The 15,362-nt window shown below is 52.2% G+C and overlaps 1 protein-coding gene across 1 annotated transcript in view; it reads right to left on the bottom strand.

Moving 5' to 3' along the window:
* Nucleotides 1–15,115, bottom strand: part of LOC124522820 (complement C3-like) — a 46,027-nt gene extending 30,912 nt beyond the window's left edge. Inside the window, exons 1-17 of the mRNA XM_047094454.1 lie at nt 15,039–15,115; nt 14,455–14,647; nt 13,892–14,054; nt 13,725–13,795; nt 11,851–11,945; nt 11,688–11,770; nt 11,515–11,605; nt 11,159–11,261; nt 10,941–11,067; nt 8,469–8,584; nt 8,217–8,363; nt 7,618–7,827; nt 7,292–7,498; nt 6,809–6,967; nt 6,375–6,504; nt 6,027–6,098; nt 5,668–5,865 (exon numbers count right to left, since the gene is read on the bottom strand). Coding sequence (XP_046950410.1) covers nt 5,668–5,865; nt 6,027–6,098; nt 6,375–6,504; nt 6,809–6,967; nt 7,292–7,498; nt 7,618–7,827; nt 8,217–8,363; nt 8,469–8,584; nt 10,941–11,067; nt 11,159–11,261; nt 11,515–11,605; nt 11,688–11,770; nt 11,851–11,945; nt 13,725–13,795; nt 13,892–14,054; nt 14,455–14,647; nt 15,039–15,115 — 2,242 coding nt within the window. The remainder of the gene's footprint in view (nt 1–5,667; nt 5,866–6,026; nt 6,099–6,374; nt 6,505–6,808; nt 6,968–7,291; nt 7,499–7,617; nt 7,828–8,216; nt 8,364–8,468; nt 8,585–10,940; nt 11,068–11,158; nt 11,262–11,514; nt 11,606–11,687; nt 11,771–11,850; nt 11,946–13,724; nt 13,796–13,891; nt 14,055–14,454; nt 14,648–15,038) is intronic.
* Nucleotides 15,116–15,362: the final 247 nt, after the last annotated feature.

The following is a 15,362-nucleotide window of genomic DNA, read 5'->3' on the forward strand; positions in this document are numbered from 1 at the left end:
AATACAATGAAAAATGATATGCCAACAAACTGGAAAATTTTGTAGAAATGGACAAATTCCTAGACACCCACACACTACCCAAACTGAAAATGGAATAAATAGAAAATTTGAATGGACCCATAACCAGTGAAGGAATTGAATTGGTTTTGAAAAATCTACCAACAAATAGGAGTCCTGGGCCAGATAGTTTTCCAGGGTAATTATACAAGACGTTTATTTTTTCTTAATTTTTTTTAACGTTTATTTATTTTTGAGACAGAGAGAGACAGAGCATGAACGGGGGAGGGTCAGAGAGAGGGAGACACAGAATCTGAAACAGGTTCCAGGCTCTGAGCTGTCAGCACAGAGCCTGACGCGGGGCTCGAACTCACGGACCGCGAGATCATGACCTGAGCCGAAGTCGGCCGCCCAACCGACTGAGCCACCCAGGCGCCCCATCTACAAGACATTTAAAGCAAGAGTTCATACCTACTCTTCTAAGGCTGTTCCAAAAACGGAAATGGAAGGAAAGCTTCCAGACTCATTCTATGAAGCCAACATTACCTTGATTGCCAAACCAAAGACCCCACTATAAAGGAGAATTACAGGGCAATATCCCTGATGAACATGGATGCAAATATTCTCAACAAATTGAGATACTAGCAAATTGAATTCAACAGTATATTAAAGGAATCCTTCACCATGATCAATTGGGATTCATTCTTGGGCTACAGTGCTGGGTCAATATTGGCAAATCAATCAATGTGATACACCACATTAATAGAAGAAAATATAAGAACCATATGATCCTGTCAATAAATGTAGAAAAAAGCATCTAACAAAGTACAGCATCCATTCTTAACAAAAACTCTCAAGATCATTGGGGTAGAAGGAACATACCTTATCATCAAAGCCATATGAAAGGCCCACAGCTAATATCATCCTCAATGGGGAAAAACAGAGCTTTCACCCTGAGATCATGAACATGACAGGGGTGTGCACTATCACCACTGTTGTTAAATGTGGTGTTGGGTGTCGTAGACTCAGCAATCAGACAACAAAATGAAATAAAACTCATCCAAATTGGCAAAGAAGAAGCCAGACTTTCACTCTTCACAGATGACATGATACTCTACCTGGAAAACCCCAAAGACTCCACCAAAAACTGCTAGAACTGATCCATGAATTCAGTAAGGTCGCAGGATACAAAATAAATGTACCAAAATAGGTTACATTTCTCTACACCAATAAGGGAGCAACAGAAAGAGATATCAAGGAATAAATACCATTTACAATTGCACCAAGAACCATAAAATACCTAGAAATAAGCCCAACCAAATAGGTGAAAGATCTGTACGCTGAAACCTATACAAAGCTTATGAATGAAATTGAAGACACAAAGAAATGGAAAAACATTCCATGCTCAAGGATTTGAAGAACAAATATTGTTAAAAGGTTGATACTACCCAAAGCAATGTACACATTCAATGCAATCCCAATGAAAATAGCACCAGCATTCTTCACAGAGCTAGAACAAACAATCCTAAATTTTTTATGAAACCACAAAAGATTCTGAATAGCCAAAGTAATGTTGAAAAAGAAAACCAGGGGCACCTGGGTGGCTCAGTTCGGTTAAGCTTTTGACTTCGGCTCAGGTCATGATCTTGCGGTCCGTGAGTTTGAGCCCCACGTCGGTCTCTGTGCTGACACCTCAGAGCCTGGAGCCTGTTTCAGATTCTGTGTCTCCCTCTCTCTCTGACCCTCCCCCGTTCATGCTCTGTCTCTCTCTGTCTCAAAAATAAATAAACGTTAAAAAAGATTAAAAAAAAAAAAAAAGAAAACCAACGGCAGAGGCATCACCATCCCGGATTTTAGCCTATATTACAAAGCTGTAATCATCAAGACAGTATGGTATTGACACAAAAGCAGACACATAGACCAGTGGAATAGAACAGAGAACCCAGAAATGGACCCACAAACGTATGACCAACTAATCTTCAACAAAGCAGGAAAGAGTATCCAATGGAAAAAAGACAGTCTCTTTAGCAAATGGTGCTGGGAGAACTGGTCTGCAACATGCAGAAGAATGAACCTGGACCACTTTCTTACACCATACACAAAAATAAATTGAAAATGGATGAAAGACCTAAATATGAGACAGGAAACCATAAAGATCCTACAGGAGAAAACAGGCAACAACCTCTTTGTCTTCACCTGCAGGAACTTCTTACTTAACATGTCTCTGAAGGCAAGGGAAATAAAGGAAAAATGAACTGTTTGGGACCTCATCAGGATAAAAAGCTCCTGCATAGCATAGGAAACAATCGACAAAACTAAAAGGCAACTGACGGACTGGGAGAAGATATTTGCAAATGACATATCAGATAATGGGTTAGTATCTGAAATCTATAAAGAACTTACCAAACTCAACACCCAAAAAACAAGTAATCCAGTGAAGAAATGGGCAGAAGACATAAATAGACACTTTTCCAAAGAAGACATACAGATGGCAAACAGACACATGGAAAGGTGCTCAACATCGCTCATCATCAGGGAAATACAAATCAAAATCACATTGAGATACCACCTCACATGGGTCAGAGTGGTTAACATTAACAACTTAGGAAACAACAGATGTTGTAGAGGATGTGAAGAAAGGGGAACCCTCTTGCAGTGTTGGTGGGGATGCAAACTCTGGAAAACAGTGTGGAGATTCCTCAAAAAATTAGAAATAGAATTACACTACGACCCAGTAATAGCACTACTAGGAATTTATCTAAAGGATAAAGAGTGCTGATTCATAGGGGCACTTGTACCCCAATGTTTATAGCAGCGCTTTCAACAATACCAAATTATGGAAAGAGCCCAAACACACACACATACATACAATCAAATACTACTCATCAATGAAAAAGAATGAAATCTTGCCATTTGCAACAATGTGGATGGAACTGGAAGGTATTATGCTAAGCAAAATAAGTCAGTCAGAGAAAGACATATATCATATGACTTCATTCATATGTGGAATTTGAGAAACTTAACACAAGACCAAAGGGGAAAGGAAGGAAATTAAGATAGAAACAGAGAGGGAGGCAAACCATAATAGACTCTTAAATACAGAGAACAGACTGGGTATTTATGGGGGCAGGGCTAGGAGGGGGGAGGAAATGGGTGATGGGCATTGAGGAAGGCACTTTGGGGATGACAACGAGGGGTTGTATGTAAGTGATGAATCATGGGAATCTATTCCTGAAGCCAAGATTACACTGTATATTAGCTAACTTGACAATAGAAAAAAAAAAGAAATTACATAAGGCTGGGGGAGAAAATATCTGAGCATGTGTAAGCCATATCCCATTGGATAGTTTTGTCTAGTTTTCCTCTTTGAGAAAGAAAGTCTGTAGATGGCTGGAGCAGAAGGCAGCAAGCCTAGATTAGAATAATTTGCACAGACTGAAGATACAGCTCTTTGCTCATGTGTGTAGGGAATCTTTTTGTTTTTTTTTGGGGGGGGGTGGTGGTGGAGGGAGTGCTAGCCTTCCAGCTAAAATAATACAAAAATATGTGTCCCTTTGGTGATGTCTGCCTTTAGGAGGTGACTGCACATTTCTAAGCAAAAATAAATAAATTAAATGAATAAATAAATAAATATAAATAAATAAATAAATAAATAAATAAATAAAATAAAAATAAAAATATGAGTGTACTTGAAAAGTATGTGTTACCATATAAGGATCTATACCTGCTGTCATACAGGCTACATAAAAATTGATTTGGGGGAAATTTTCCCTTGGCTTAAATTTTGCCCTGATCTGATAGCAGAAAGAGGTTTAGAAATAGACTATCCAGGAATAAGGAGGAACTTTACAGTGGAGAGACCCAGCAGACAGCGCCTTAATCACGTGATCAAGACTCACAGCACCAACAATGGGACAAATCAATGTCTTTGGGCTCCCGACATGCTGCACTGAGAATCCATAGTGTCTCTCCTGTGACAGTGCTGCCCCCAAATGCAAAACCTGGATGTCATTACGAGGAAGCATGGAGCCAACCCAAACCGTGGGACAGGCCCCCAAATAGCCGGATGTGAAAGTCACTCAAGACGGCTGTGCTGCCAGGGGTTGAGCAGATCCAAGGACACCAAGGAGACCCCACCAGTAAATACGACGTCTGCTTCTGCACAGATCCTTTTCCTATAAAGGATCCAAGCCAAACCAGACCAGACCAAACCAAAGGGAAACCACTGGCCAGCCTGAACAGGGTTGGAGGTTTTGGTGGTGGTAACAAGTCAACATTAACGTCCTAATTCTGATGCCTGTGCTGTGGTTTTGTGGCAGAATATCTTTGCTTCTAGAAATTCCACACGGAGCTAATTAGGGGCCTCAATGGTGCGGCCTCAAATGATTCAGAGGGATAAAAGGTTTTTATGCCCATTTCTCCTTTTTCTGCTTGAGTCTAAAGATTTTTTAAAAAATGATGTTTGCTTGGATCGGGCAGCCTGCCGCTATGGCGTTTCCCCATCTTCCTTAGTTTTTAAGCAAAGGGGTTCTGTTTCGTGACTTTTCATCCTGTGGTCGATAAGGTAACTTCCCTCGGTTTCAAGAGCTGCTCACACTGGCCCTTGTTCTCAGAGCCCAATTTGGACGACACAGTTTCTGGTCCCCCATGAAAACGATGGGATGTGCAAAAGAAGTGTTCAAAGGGCCAGTGAGAAGGGTCAGTGCAGCAAGCACCACTCTGCACACAGGGGTTAAAAAGAGCAATCTGGACAGGGCGGGCCGAGAGGGAATCTGCCAGGGGGACCCTCACGACAGGGGCCATGCTGCCCGTGGTGCGGGGGGCTCTCTGTGGGCTTGGTTTCCACTGCACCCATCCTAGCAGAAAGGCCTTTCTCTACATAAGACACATCAAAAAGCATTTTTAAAAAGCAGACATCAGGCCTCACTGGGCTCAAAGGCTCTGAGCAAATGGCAGGTAGGATTCCCACCAGTTCTGTCAGGGCCGCCTTGTGGTGGGGACCACTCTGGTTCTGCTTTCAATGGGCTTCTTGGAAGAGAAATTTCTCTTGGCTTAACATTTATTTGGCCCGAGATGTAAAGTTTCAAGCGTGCACATGTTTCGTCTTATCCAGAACTGAATGAATGAATGAGTGAATGAATGAATGAGTGAATGAATGAATGAGTGAGTGAATGAATGAGGGAGGGAGGGAATGAATGAATGAAAACAAATCAACAGATGTTGTTAGGCATTGAGTTAGGCACCTCTTTGGAAAGCGACATAAATGAGTTTTCTTTGGTAAAGGCAGGCTAAAAATGCATCTCAGACAGAAGCATCCTCCCCCTTCAGACAGGCCCTCCTCCCCCCTCAGACACAGGCATCCTTCCACCCAAACAGGCACCTTCCCCCATTCAGATAGGTTCTTCTCCCTCAGACAGGTCCTGGCTGCTCTCACCCAGTCTCCCCACTCTGGCTGCCCTCCCCCCTCAGATCAGGCCCTACCCCCTCTGATCAAGCTTTCCCACTCTGGCCTGGGCCTCTTCCCTCAGACCAGGCCATCCCCACTCTCACAGAGCTTCCCCACTCTGGCTGGCCTCCTCCTTCAAACCAGGCCTGCCCCCCTCTGACCGAGCCTACTCCCTTCAGTCCAGGCCCTCCCCGCTCTGGCCGGCCATAGGCAAGTGGACTCACTCCGGGCCAATCCCAGGTGGGCACTACGGGTGTGGTTGAGCCTCAGCTGGGTGATGTAGTTGCAACAGTCCAGGAAGGCCTTCACGCACGAGGCCTCGTGCTGGATGAACCGGGCCCTGCGCTGGCACGAGAACTTCATGGGGTTCTCCCGCATGCCATGTTCACAGCACTTGCGCAGCTGCTTTGGGTACTGACCCGCTGCGTGGACACGACACCGGTCAGGGCCTCAGCTGGGACCTCAAAGCAAAGGAGCTCGGGCGGACCAAGGGTAGGAAGTCCCCAGGGCCCGGCCCTGCCCTCCTCCCTCCTGGGCTGGATCCCGGATGGGCAGGGTTTGGGGGGAGGGTGGGGGCCCCCACCTTTGTCCATCCTCTTCTCTGTGAGCATCACCGAGCGGCGGCGCCGGGCATCTGGTTTGGGGCACTCGGGATCTGAGGGGAGGGCACACGCGAACAAGATGGGTTAAGCGCCAACTGAGGGTCCCCGATGTGCTCCTCTTAGTAGCCGTGAGGGAGCCATGAGTTGTTGTTCCCATTTGAGAGATGAGGAAACTGAGGCTCAGTAGGCAGTGATTCACTAGGTGGGGGCTGGCGCAGGACTTGAACCCAGGGCCCCCACCTGCTCTCAGCATCTGAGGACCTCAGAACAGTGCCCTCCACCTGCTCTCAGCATCTGGGGTACAGGCCCCACACTTCCCGGGCCCTCACCTGTCCTATCCGGGGTCTGCAGGTTTGTGTTGGTCTGGAAGGCCAGCCCTGCGTCTGTGAAGACGCCGGCATAGTCCTTCCCGCTGCCTGGAGTGCAGCCGATGTCAGCCTTCTCCACCATGTTCCAGATCTGCGGGAGGGCAGGGGTCGCGGGCAGGCCTCCACCACCAGGCTGACATGTCCGACCACCCCTGCGTTCTGGTCCCAGGCCCCTCTCAGAGGTGTGTGCACAACCCCCGCCAACCACCCCCAGCTCGGACTCCTCCATCCAAGCTCCCAACCGCAGCCTTCACTTCCGTGCCATGTCTGTGTCCGTCCCAGGCTCCGTCCCGCCCACGCCCAACCCCACTTCCGGTTCCCTTCTGAGCGCCACCCGTGCCTCCGCCCCACGCCACCCCTTTGCTTCTGCCACACCCCAGCGGTACGGGGCGCACCTTGCTTTGAGTTAACTTATTCTTCTTGTTCAGCACGAACACGCCCTTGTCCACCGCCACAAGCCCTACTCGGGCTCCTCTGTCACCCTCAATCTTGAGGGTCATCTGCTGGCCAGGTATGTACACTCTCTCTTCCTTCCTGCCACCTTTCACCACCAGCTGTTGGGGGTGGGGCACAGAGGTGGGAGTGAGGGGTCAGCCCTGCCAGGCTGGGTCTCCATCAGCAGTCAGCCCAGGGCAGTGTCCGTGCTGTGCTGGACAGGAAGGGGCAACGGTGGAGACAGACAGACTGAAGTCGGAAAGCCAGCAGGGAGGGAGATACTGAGGCTGAAACAGAGGTGGGGAGAGAAGGAGCTGGAAAAGGAGAAGATGGGCCTCGGTTGGGGAGCCCACCCAGAAGGCTGGAGAGAGGCAGAGACGGAGCGAGCACTGGCCAGGTGGGGAGAGCCAAGATGGGTGCAGAGGAAGGCTCCGGAAGCTTACCTTGCCCACACAGGAGTCCTTGACATCCACCCACACGGAATCGGCCACCACCTCCCTCTGGCCCTTGTTGTTAATGAAGGTGTAATAAGCCACCAGGCGGAAGGAAGGAATGAAGTCCTCAGTGATGGTCAGGGGCAGCGCGTACATGTCCTGGCCGGGCTCCTGCGTCTGACGCTCCACCTTCAACATCTTCCCTTTGTTCATGATCTGGGGGAGACAGGTTGGCGTAAGGAAGAATCAGCAAGGTCGGGCGGGGGGGTGGCCCTGGCCTGGGGGTGCTGCAGAAGTAAGGAGGAGGGGTCTGGGGATCCTAGGAGGGCACGGACCAGGTAGGTGAAGTAGCGGATGTTGTTCTCCTGGGTGGTGGTGGGGTCAATTCGCAGGTGGAAGTTGACGTTGAGATCTTCCCCTGGCTTGAGCTCCACGCGAGGCACAGAGATGTGCAGGTAGTTATTACTCATGGTGCTATAGGGTTGGGCGTTCATAGTCCTGTTGGTCTGTCGTGACTCTGGGATACCATCCTTCTTAGTGCTTACCTGGGTGAGGAAAGGGGGATGAATTCTGGCCCCCCAAAGATGTCCACATCCTAATCCCTGGGGCCTGGGAATATGGTACCTTCCCTGGCCGAGGGAGTTTGCAAATGGGATTAAGGGTCTGAGGATGGGGAGTGTTTTGGATTATCCAGGTGGGTCAAATGTAATCACCAGATCCTTAGAATATACCTATGCAGATGGCCAGACTGCTGGTGCAGATAAGATCCCCTCTATGCAGATGAAAACACTCTGTGAATGGCAGGATCCCCTGATACAATAAAAGGACCCCACTCCTCACGTGGCAGGATGACTGTGGCAGAGGACAGATTCCCTCCATGCAAATACAGTCCCCTATCTCCCAGAAGTGGGGCTAGAGGTGGGCGAGAACTCACGGTGATGGGCAGGGACCTAAAGGTTTTGTGTGTGTTGATGATCAGCTTGGCCACGCCGTCTTCCTGGGTGAAGGAGCGTGATTTGGAGTACTGGGTCACCACGGGGACGTTGCGTGCTGGGGAGCCGTCGGGGTTTGTCACAAACACCTGTGGGTGCAGTGCAGGGGCAGGTGGAGGGCGTTCAGGTCGACCCAGAGGCGTGGCTGATGCTCAGGGGAAGGGTGGGGGAGGCAGCCCCACACCGGGTCTCACCATGAGGTCAAAGGGCATGCCTGGTTTGAAGAACTTGGACGTCTTGGTGAAGTGGATCTGGTAGGGGGAGGTCACGATGGGGATCCCGCTGCGCTCCGCCTCCACCATGTCGCTGCCTGAGGGGGTCAGCCGTGAGGGCAGGTTCCTGGGCCACCCCTCCAGGTTGGACCACACCTTACACTGGGCCTCCCTCGGACTGCGCCTCCCCCATCAGACTGGCTGGAACCTTCATTCTGTTCCTCCCCCATCAGACTGGCTGGAACCTTCATTCTGTTCCTCCCCCATCAGACTGGCTGGAACCTTCATTCTGTTCCTCCCCCATCAGACTGGCTAGAACCTTCATTCTGTTCCTCCCCCATCAGACTGGGTCTCCTCTGTCAGACAGCTTCCCACCTTAATACTGGGCCTCCCCTGTCAGACTGGGCCTCCTCTATTAGATTGGATCCCACTTTCATACTGGGCCTCCCCCATCAGACTGGGCCTCGTCTACAGACTGGATCCCACCTTCATAGTGGGCCTCCCTCCTCAGACTGGGCCTCGTCTATCAAACTGGATCCCACTTTCATTCTGGGGCCCCCTCCCCCCTCAGACTGGGCATCCTCTATCAGACTGGATCCCACATTCATATTGGGCCTTCCCCCTAAGACTGGGGCTCCCCTGTCAGACTGGATCCCACCTTCATTCTGGCCTGCCCCTTCACTGGGCCTCCTGTATCAGACTGGCTCCCACCTTCATACTGGGCCTCCCCTCTCAGACTGGGCCTCCTCTATCAGACTGGATCCCACTTTCATCTGGGACTCCCTCCACCCTCAGAATGGGCCTCCTTTGTCTAACTGGGTATCACTTTACTCTGGATATTCTCTCTTACACTTGGCCTCTCCCTTCAGGCTGGGCCTCCTGTATCAGACTGGATCCCACTTTCATTCTGACCTCCCCCCTCACTCTGGGCCTCCTCTGTCAGACTGGATCCCACCTTCATTCTGGCCTGCACCCTCACTGGGCCTCCTGTATCAGACTGGATCCCACTTTCATTCTGGACCTCCCCCCTCAGACTGGGCCTCCCATGTCAGACTGGATCCCACCTTCATTCTGGTGTCCCCCCATGAGATTGGGCCTCCTGTATCAGACTGGATCCCACTTTCATTCTGGACCTCCCCCCTCAGACTGGGCCTCCCATGTCAGACTGGATCCCACCTTCATTCTGGCCTCCCCACATCAGATTGGGGCTCCGCTTAGACTGGATCCCACATTCATACTGGGCCTCCCCCCTCAGACTGGGTCTCCTCTATCAGACTGGATCCCACCTTCATTCTGGCCTCCCCCCATCAGACTGGGCCTCCTCTACAGACTGGATCTCACTTTCATTCTGGACCTCCCCGCCTCAGAATGGGCCACCTCTATCAGAATGGATCCCACCTTTATTCTGGGCTCCCCCCTCACTGGGCCTCCTCTGTCTGACTGGATCCCACCTTCATTCTGGCCTCACCCCATCAGATTGGGCCTCCGCTATCAGACTGGATCCCACATTCATACTGGGCCTCCCCCCTCAGACTGGGCCTCCTCTACAGATGGGATCTCACTTTCATTCTGGACCTCCCACACTCAGAATGGACAACCTCTATCAGACTGGATCCCACATTCATTCTGGGGCTCCTTCCCCCCTCAGACTGGGCCTCCTCTATCAGACTGGATCCCACCTTCATTCTGGACTCCCCCTCACTGGGCCTCCTCTGTCAGACTTGATCCCACCTTCATTCTGGCCTCCCCACATCAGATTGGGCCACCTCTATCAGACTGGATCCCACATTCATACTGGGCCTCCCCCTCAGACTGGGTCTTCCCTGTTAGACTGGATCCCACTTTCATACTGGGCCTCCCCCGCACACTAGGCCTCCCCCCTCAGACTGGATCCCATCTTCATAGTGGGCCTACCCCTCAGATTGGCCCTCCTCTATGAGACTGGATCCCACTTTCATTCTGGACCTCCCCCACTCAGAATGGGCCACCTCATGGGGCGCCTGGGTGGCGCAGTCGGTTAGGCGTCCGACTTCAGCCAGGTCACGATCTCGCGGTCCGTGAGTTCGAGCCCCGCGTCGGGCCCTGGGCTGATGGCTCAGAGCCTGGAGCCTGTTTCCGATTCTGTGTCTCCCTCTCTCTCTGCCCCTCCCCCGTTCATGCTCTGTCTCTCTCTGTCGCAAAAATAAATAAACGTTGAAAAAAAAAAAAAAAAAAGAATGGGCCACCTCTATCAGACTGGGTCCCACTTTCTCTCTGGGGCTCCCCCCACCCTCACAATGGGCCTCCTTTGTCTCACTGGGTATCACTTTCCTCTGGATATCCTCTCTTACACTTGGCCTCTGCCCTCAGACTGGTTCTCCCCTGTCACACTGCATTCCACATCCATTCTGGGCCTCTGCCCGCACACTGGGCCTCCCCCCTCATTTGGGTCCGTTTCCTCAGACCAGGCCTCACCTGAGTGCAGGATAACGGTGACAGACACGTACAACGACTTCCCCACCAGGGCATCTGCTCCGGAGGGTTCCACCCCGCTCAGCAGGACCTTTCGTTCCAGCCTGGCCTCCCCACTGCCATCATTGATCTGGGAGAGGAAGGAAGGCTCAGAGAGGGGGAGGGGCGCAGGTGAGGGAGGGGGAAGTCCACAGTGGAGGAGGCTCAGAGGGGCAGAGCACCTGAACACGGCTGAGGGACTGGGGCAGCGAAATCCTCTGCTCACCATCCTGGACCCCAAAGATGACGAAGGCTATTCCATCCACATTCTTCCCATACAAGAACCTGAGAGGCAAGAGGGTCTCAGATGCTCCTCTCCTGAAGGGCGAGCCTGCCTGCAAACTTCCACGGACCCCTGGTCCCGCGCCTGGTGCTTACCTGGCCAGTATCTGGTCCCACACCTGGCCACACCGCACCCGGGTTCCCTTACCCAGCCCCTACCTGGCTCCACCCCTAGCTGCCAACCTGGCCCATCATCTAGCCCTCACCTGGCCCCCCTCCCCTCCCCTCCCACCTGGCCCCATTCCTAGCCCCTCACCTGGCCGTGATGGTGACCTCCAGGCCCTGTGGGTCATCAATGTAGTAGAATTTCTCTGTAGGCTCCACTTGGACCTCAAAACTGGGCAGCACTGGGGTCGAGACGGCACCAGTAGGGTGTCAGCACTGGGCCTGGCACTTGGGGCCCCCACCCTGACTCCTTCCTCCTCTTACCGTACTCCTTCACCTCGAACTCAGCAGAGAATACCTGCTGTGGGGCATCTTCATAGTGGGCTTCTATCTTCCACTGCCCTGTACTGTGGGGAAGGCAGGTGAGTGAGCCAGCCAGACGCCCTCCCTTGGCAAAGGGAACCCCCTCTAGGAGGGCCTGACATACTTGACCAGCTCCGGGATGTTCCAAGACAGGGACAAGATGCCAACCTGGTTCTGAGAAGATAGGGAGTCCTTCTTGATGAGAATATTGTCGGGGGTCTGTGGAGACAGAGAGGGCGTGTCTCTTCAGAGACCTGGCTTAGCCCCTAGGCTCTCTTCCTCCTCTCTGTGTCTGGACACTGTCTGTGTCATGACTACTGGGGCAGTGGTTATGAACATGGACTTGAGTCAGTCAGCCTGGGTTCAAATGCCCACTCTCCCACTTACGTGCTGTGTCACCTTGGGCAAATTACTTGATGTCTCTGTGCTCAATGTGCCCAGCTAGAAGAAGGAGAGGAACATGGCCCCTACCTCACTGGCTTGGCACATGATTCATGTAAGCTGGAGCTCACTCTCGTCGGCGGCTGTCTGAACACTGATAGTAACTAGCATTTATCACCTACTTTGTGCGGGACCCTGTGGTAAGCATCCTATGGGCGCTAAGTCACACAGCATTGCCTACCTTCGACTCTTTGACCTACAAGAACACAAAGTCGTGTGGTTCAACCTAACACACAGTATGTCATTCGTTGCAAATAACTAAACACCAGGAGACATCATGTAAAAATCTGGCTTTCTGGCTTCTCTTGGAAATTGGGATAACCGTGGATACGGGTTCCTGTTGGCACATAGAGACATTTGACTGGAACTGGGCAGAGGCTCTACCGTTAGAGGTGTGTGTTCTCCATTCCCCACAAATCCCACCGATCCCCACAGTCAGCTTGTGGCTGTCAGGACCTGGTCCCTGTTACCTTTGCGTGATTGCAAGAAATACTCATGACGATCCTCTGAGAACGACCTACCTCTTCCCTCTGTCCTTCACTTCCTCCTTCCATTCCCCCTCCCCCCCACCCCTTTCCTGCCTTAGCCCAGTAAATTGTAATGAAATTACTGTATGCCAAGCACCCATCCTGTCTGGAATTTAGGTTCTGTGGAGGTCTAGGGAGCGGGCAATTAGCAAATGAATACATTCAATTTATAGGGTGCCTAAAGGAGATGACAGGAAGGGAGACCAGTGGAGTGTGTGTGTGTGTGTGTGTGTGTGTGTGTGAGAGAGAGAGAGAGAGAGAGAGAGAGAGAGAGTTGGGAGAGAGTGTTTGCAATTTTACAGGTCCTCAGAGAGGCTTCTCTGTAAAATTGTGCCATCGGTGACATTTGAGCAGAGACTTGAATGACGTGATGGGGCAAGCTATGTGGGTATTTGGAGGAAGAGCGTTTTGTGAGTAGTGGGGGAACAGCCTGTGCAAAGGTCCTAGGGCTGGCTCTTTATGGCAGTTGGAGGGACAGCAATAAGGCCCATGTGGCTGGAGCAGAGTGAGTGAGGGGAAGAGGGGGAGGAGAGGAGGGGAGGAGGACAGGTAGGGGACTGGGCAAGTCTTGCAGGGCCTTGGGGAATGCTGGGAGGACTTAGGCTTTTACCCCAAGGAGGTGGGAGCTCCTGGAGGGCTCTGGGTGGAGGAGGGTGGGACAGGAGTTGGGTGCTCGAGGCTGCCCCCTGGCAGCAGGAGGCGGATTGGGCTACAGAGAGTTTTTATCTGTCATCTCAATCTTCAGCTGAGCAAACCAAGGCCCAGGAGGCTGAAGTGACCTGTCCGGAGTGACACGGTCCCCAGAGGTTTGCCTGGAGCCGGAATCCACGGGCAGAAGCATCACTGTGCCTGGTATCCCTGGATCTCTGCCCTGTGTCCAGGGCTCTTTCTGTGTTCAAGGCTCTACACATTTCTTTGCCTTTCGGCCTCTGCAGTCTTGCCCTTTCCAGAGTCTCTTTCTCTGTCTCAATCTCTTTGTCTCTCCCTGAGTCTTGCCTGGGGTGTGTCTGGGTCCCCAGTTGGCTGGTACCTGGATGCTGATGACAACGGCCCGGCCCACAGGCAGTAGGTCATTGTTGACCGTGAAGATCCGATAGAGGACTGGAAGATGGTGGGAAAGAAAGGAGGTGGTGAGTGAGGCCACGCCCCTCCCCACAATCTGGCCCCTGGGTCCTCAGCTGCTGCCCAGCCCCTTACCCGTGGAGCCTGGGGTGTAGATGGGCTTGTCCGTCTGGATGAAGATGTACCCGCTCTGAGAGCTGACCAGCACTATGTTCTCCAACACGGTGCCCCCAAAGTCCGCCTGGATAGTCACGAATTTTTTCTCCTTCCCTGATGTTAATTCCTGGTTGGCTGGGATCTAGGCATAGCCAGAGAATAATGAGATGTTGCCTCCCGGCCCCTTGCCCGCATTCAGCCCCAGGCTTTCAGTGGGGTCCACACCTGCCTGCCCTTCCTGCCAATAGCACCTGTCCACCACTCCGGGTCTCCCTGATGTGCCCAGGTTGGGAGCGGAGGGGTAGTAGGGGAGGGAGCAAGGGTCTAAGATGGGTAGGGATCAGAAAGGGGGATGAGTAGGGGGAATTAGACAAGGGGCTCAGAGGACCTCTCTTAGGAGAGGGGATCAAAGCTAGGGGCTCAGGATAGAAGAAGCTAATTGAAGGAGAATTCTCAGAGAGGGGAGGGGCTCCAAAGTGGGAACTGCTCAAAACAGGGAGGAGACTCAGACAGGTGGGAGGGGCTCCAGCAGGTGCACACACATTGATGTTGACTGTGCCCATGTGGTCAGTCTCCCTGATCAGAGCAATGGTCTCGCTGAACATCCTTTGCTTCTTGGCAGGGAAATCGTAGACGTTGACTGTGACTACAAGGTTCCCTCCATAGTCATGGGCCTCCAGCAGCACCTTCTCCTCGTTTCCCAGCTGCAGGATGTTGGGGGTGATCATGGAGAACCTGCAGGTCGGGTGGAACACGGGACGGAGCTGCCGTTCTAGGGACCAGGGTTCCAATCCTCACCCACATAGCACGAAGCCCCCAAATCCTGTGAAGTCAGATCTCGAGGCCTCCAAGTGATTCCACAGCCACGGAATCACTGAACATACCACAGGCACCCAAACCCGCAGACCCCTGCTTCTAGAAACATCCGCCTCCCATTGTAACCCGAGTGCCATGAACCCCCAGCACATGAAATCATGAGCTCACAGGCAGCCCAAGGCCATTCACATCCCAACCCGCTGACCCCTGCCTCCGCAGACACCCACGTGCGCCCTGGATTCTACTAGGACCTGAGCCCCACCCCCACCTCACAAGTAGCCCGGTTTGGAGAAGGGTCATGACCACTCACATGGGGTCCCCCGGTGCCAGGGGCAGGATGGGAAGCAGCAGCAGCAGCAGCAGGCGGGGGCCTGAGGCAGGCCCCATGGTGCAGGGACGGTGGAGGGACAGAGGGACGGAGGAAGCAGACTGGGAGGGAATGAGCAGAGGCTGCTGGAGGCTGCCTTTTATCTGGCTCCCGCCTCCCCCCTGCAAGCTCAGCCCAGCCCGCAGCTCCCGTGGCTTCCCCCTTCCTGGAGCTGCCCCAGATTTCTCAATACCATTTCCTAAGTTTTTCAATCCCTGGGGCCAGTGTGTCCTGGGGTAACTAACCCAAGGGCATGTCCTCCAGCAA

This window comes from Lynx rufus, unplaced genomic scaffold (genome assembly GCF_022079265.1).
Source record: "Lynx rufus isolate CCGP_SWC_20201006 ecotype Redwood Valley unplaced genomic scaffold, mLynRuf1.p SCAF_4, whole genome shotgun sequence".
Classification (NCBI taxonomy): Eukaryota; Metazoa; Chordata; class Mammalia; order Carnivora; family Felidae; genus Lynx; species Lynx rufus.